Raw genomic sequence first — 4614 nt, forward strand, 5'->3', positions numbered from 1 at the left:
AAGACCCTACTCCAATCCAACTTAATGGATGAGTAGCAGATTGATTATCTCATGAATAATATAAAAAGAAGGGAAACTTCGAGAGGACTAATCAATATCAGGAAGATGATAACAGAAAACGAAGTTTGTATTAATTTCAGCATAAAATGATTACAACCACTAATCTGGCTTAAATAGCCGCCATTACATGCATTGAACTTGTAAATAAAATAACAAACTCTAACAGAAAGGGAATCTGATCTGTTATGCCTCCTTCTAGCTCATGTTCCACCTCAGCAATCCCATATAGCTCAATTTCAGCCAAAATCAGTGGAACAGTGACCATATTGCCCTTTAGTGTTTTTTTTTTTTTTTTTTTTTTTTTTTTTTTTTTTGACAAGGATCAACTCAGAAAAAAACAAACAACTGCAAAAACTAAAAAAACTAGAAAACATAACGAAGGAACTGTCTAGTCCTAGCACGAGTGGCCAGACTGTGAGCTGGGAGGACATCAGTCCTAGAAACCTTATGGAAATGACAAACTTGAAAACACGGAAGAACATCCTGTATTTGCCGAGTAATCCAAACCGTGGAAATATCTTGCGAGACCGCACTGCGAATAGCAGAAAGGGAAGAGACGCAATCCGTTTGGAGGAGAATACATTCAAAACCTCGCTGAATTGCCATCCTAAGAGCTAACAGGCAAGCAAGTAATTCCGCCTGAAACGCAGACAAAGTGAAGCAAGCCCGAGCTGCTCCCCCCAAGCTTGTACCTGTCCGTACAGAATAGAAGCACCATCCCACTCCTGCTGCACAATCGGAAGAATTCCAAGCCCCATCTACGAGAATCGAAACTGAAGGGAAAACGCAAGCAGAACCATGAAGCCCGAAAGAAAGAGGGGAAGAAGTAAACCCTGGCGGAGGACTAGGAACAATTGTATCTAACCCTCGTGCAGCCAAACTACGAGTACTCCACTCCTGAGCTATATGAAAAACTATTGTAGGAGAACAATCCATTTGTCGAAAACGGATGTGGTTTCTAAGAACCCAAACAGCCCAGGCAAACGCCACAATGGAATCTAGCCCAATCCAGTCTTTAGTCTTGGTGGTTGTAGAAAGCAGAGAAAGAAACCACTGCTGAAACGAGACTTGAGAAGACGGAGGGCGGATTCCTAAGGGACCACAAGCCCAGAGTCGAGTAGAAAAAGGACAATAGAGCAGCAAATGTTGTAGAGATTCCGGGACCTGACGACAGAAAGTACAGAGAGGATCAATTGGGAAACCTTTAGAGCATAGCTTCTGTGCCACTGGAAGCGCATCATGAAAACTTTTCCAAAGAAACATCTTCCATTTAGGAAGAATAGGCAATGTCCATAACTTGTTCCAAGTAAGAGGAAACATGGAAGCAATACTTGGAGAAAACCAGTCTGACTCCCGAATAATAGAAGCATAAGCTGATTTAGTAGTAAAGACACCATCACGAGTAAACTTCCAGTAGACATAATCGTCCATGGGCTGAGAAGGAAGCTCTAGGCTCAGAATTTTGGAAGCAGTGGAAGACGGAAAGAGCGTATGAATCAAGGTAACATCCCAGATGTTAGAGTGTGGAAGTAAGAGAGAAGACACCAGAGTCGGCCGAACCGCTCCAGCAATAGAATCCTTGAACTGCACTGAAGTATCTGGCAGCCAGGGATCCTGCAGAATATTAACCTGAGTACCACTGCCTATTTTCCAAGCCAAGCCTAGCTTTAAAGTATGAATGCCCTCCGAAATGCTGCGACTACCCCATGATGGTCTAGCTGTGAGAGTAGACTGCCGAAGACAAAATAGGGACGGATACCTGGACCGAAGAACCCTAGCCACCAGAAGCTGCGGGTTCTGAAGAATCCTCCAAGATTGTTTAGCAAGTAGGGCTCGGTTAAAGAAGCCCACATGGCGAATTCCCAGGCCTCCCATTCCTTTAGGTGAAAAAAGAGTAGACGGAGGCGCCAAAGCTACCCCTTTAGAGTGAGAATTCTCTTTCCACCAAAAGCGGATTAACAGATTATTTATTTTATCCGTGATGGTAGAAGGAATCTTAAACACTGACAAAACATGATTTAAAGAAGCCACAAGCACAGAATTGATAACAACCAACTTTGCCGATGAAGAGAGATGTAGCGGAGCAAACGTAGACAGTCGACGGGCTATATTATCTACCAGAGGTTGAAAAGCCTTACATTTGCTCCTTCCCATGTCCACCGGAAGCCCAAGATAAGTCCCTAAAGAGGGAAGAACTTTCAGCCTTAAGGACGATGCCAAGAAATCTCTATAATCCTCTGGAACATTGGGACTGAAACGAACAAATGATTTTTGTAGATTCACCATCTGACCTGAAAGATCACAAAATTGCTGCAAAACATGGAGCACATTTAAACAGGACTGAGGGTTAGGCTGAAACAGAAGGAGAGAATCATCAGCAAATTATAAATGAGAAATTGAGGGAGCATGACGAGATATTCGAATGCCTTTAAACAGATCTTCCTTCTCCGCTTTCCGAATCATAGCCGAGAAAACCTCCATACAGAGAACGAATAAATAGGAGGAAAGTGGATCACCCTGACGAAGACCTGCTGCTGGTTTAAAAACTCGAGTAGGGTTACCATTAACTAAAATCTGATAAGAGACAGTTGAGACACATTGTCTCATGAGATGAATCCAGTAGGCCGGGAACCCAAAGACTTGGAGAGCTTTCCACAAGAAAACCCAATTAACCCTATCATATGCCTTATTCATGTCCAGTTTTAAAGCAGCCGACATTGTATGACCTCGAGATTGATTCATGTAAGAAAGAACCTCATGTGCCAGAAGACCATTATCCGACATTTGTCTTCCGGGAACAAATGCATTCTGATAATCGGAAACCAGAGAAGGAAAAACATGGCGAAGTCTAGCAGAAAGGCATTTAGCAATGCATTTGTAGAGAACATTACATAAACCTATCGGACGAAATTGCGAAGGTTGCTGGGGTTGATCGACCTTGGGAAGAAGAACGATAAAGGTGCGGTTCCATTCCCTAAGCAGATGACCATGAAGAAGAAAATAGCGAACTGCGTTAATAACCGAAGAACCAACAATTGCCCAGTGAGACTTAAAGAAAGCTGACGAGTAACCATCGGGCCCAAGGGATTTCGAATCATCTATGCTAAACATGGCCTGCTTTATTTCAGAATCCGAAAAGGGGGGTCATTAAAAACAACTTATGTTGCTCAGAAAGACATGGGAGATGTAACTCTGACCAATTAAAATCTTCCGGAGAAATCCGAGATTGTGGATTATTATAGAGAGAAGAAAAATAATCCATTACCACTTTGCGGATTATATCTCCTTTAGTTGGCTAACACTTGCATCAAATTCATCTCATTCCTGTCTTAATGGGCACAAATTATCCTCACCTGCCACCTTACCCCCCACTTGGATATCCCACCCAAGACTAGCCTAATCCCACCCTTTTTTCATATAAGTTTATTACATATTATTATATTTACTACTTTATTTTTAGATAAATTTATAACTATTAAGTCAACCTTTTAGCCGTCCGCTTTTATTATGTCAACCTTTTAATTATTTCTAAACACGTCAACCTTGTATTAACATTAATTTTCATTAGATAACAACAAATTGTGGCTTTGTTTTAGCCTAAAATTGAAATAAAAAAAATGAGGAAGAGGAAGATTGAATGGAGAAGAAGTAAGGATGAGGATTAAATTGAACTTATCATTGTAAATAGTTGTGGATTAAATATTGGAAAAAAAAAAATCACCTTTTTTTACCATCATCTAATAGTCCACGTAAGCAATTAACCTATTTTTACACGTCACTTTTAATTTTAACATAATAAAAATTAATGCTATTACAAGGTTGACGTGCTCAGAAATAATCACAAGGTTGACATAATAAAAGCGGACAGTCAAAAGATTGACTTAATATTTACAAATTTTCCTTATTTTATTATTTCCTCCGTTTTTATTTACTTGCAACGCATCTCTTTGGCACACATGTTAAGGAAAATATTAGACTAGGTAAACGGATAAATTAATTTATAAAACGTTAACACCTATAAGAAGAAAGGGATAAGTTGCTACGGTTTAAATTTCATAGCTTAATTTTTCGTTTACCTAGTTTAATCACCTCATTGATAAGCGTGATAAAAGGTGTGTTGCAAGTATAAGAAAACAGAGGAAGTATATAAAATTGTGTAAAAGTATATAATTTTTTTTTAAAAAAGATACTAGGGATACCAACGCGCGTGGTACAACTAGCCTTTGAGAAGAATTATTATCGATGTTCTTTATGTCCAATTCCGGTTTGTGTATAATATTTTATCAAAGCTATTTGCATATAAACGATAAATGTGTTGGATGTTGTGTAGTTGTGCAGTGATCTAAACTTTAGTTGAGCTACTTTAAAATAACGCCCACATAAAGCAGTAACCTTTTATTGTCTAGTGACTAATGTTGTCATGTAATTAAACTATAACCCCCATTAATAAAGAAAAACTAAACTTTATTGTTCCATTTCTTCATTTAATTTCTGATTAATTGATGGATCTTAAGAATAAATTGCAAATTAATTTAGGCCCTGTTTAGTTCGCCT

At 39.1% G+C, this 4614-nt stretch overlaps 1 protein-coding gene across 1 annotated transcript; it reads right to left on the minus strand.

Annotated features, from left to right (window-relative positions):
* Positions 1–423: 423 nt before the first annotated feature.
* On the minus strand, positions 424–3171 carry LOC145610525 (uncharacterized). The gene is made up of 2 exons (XM_081665847.1): positions 2536–3171; positions 424–2412 (listed from the first exon to the last, which is right to left on the minus strand). Exons 1-2 carry the CDS (start codon positions 3169–3171, stop codon positions 424–426), a joined length of 2625 nt encoding a protein of 874 aa, XP_081521973.1.
* Positions 3172–4614: the final 1443 nt, after the last annotated feature.

The sequence above is a fragment of the Chenopodium album genome, chromosome 24 (assembly GCF_948465745.1).
Source record: "Chenopodium album chromosome 24, dcCheAlbu1.1, whole genome shotgun sequence".
Taxonomy (NCBI): Eukaryota; Viridiplantae; Streptophyta; class Magnoliopsida; order Caryophyllales; family Amaranthaceae; genus Chenopodium; species Chenopodium album.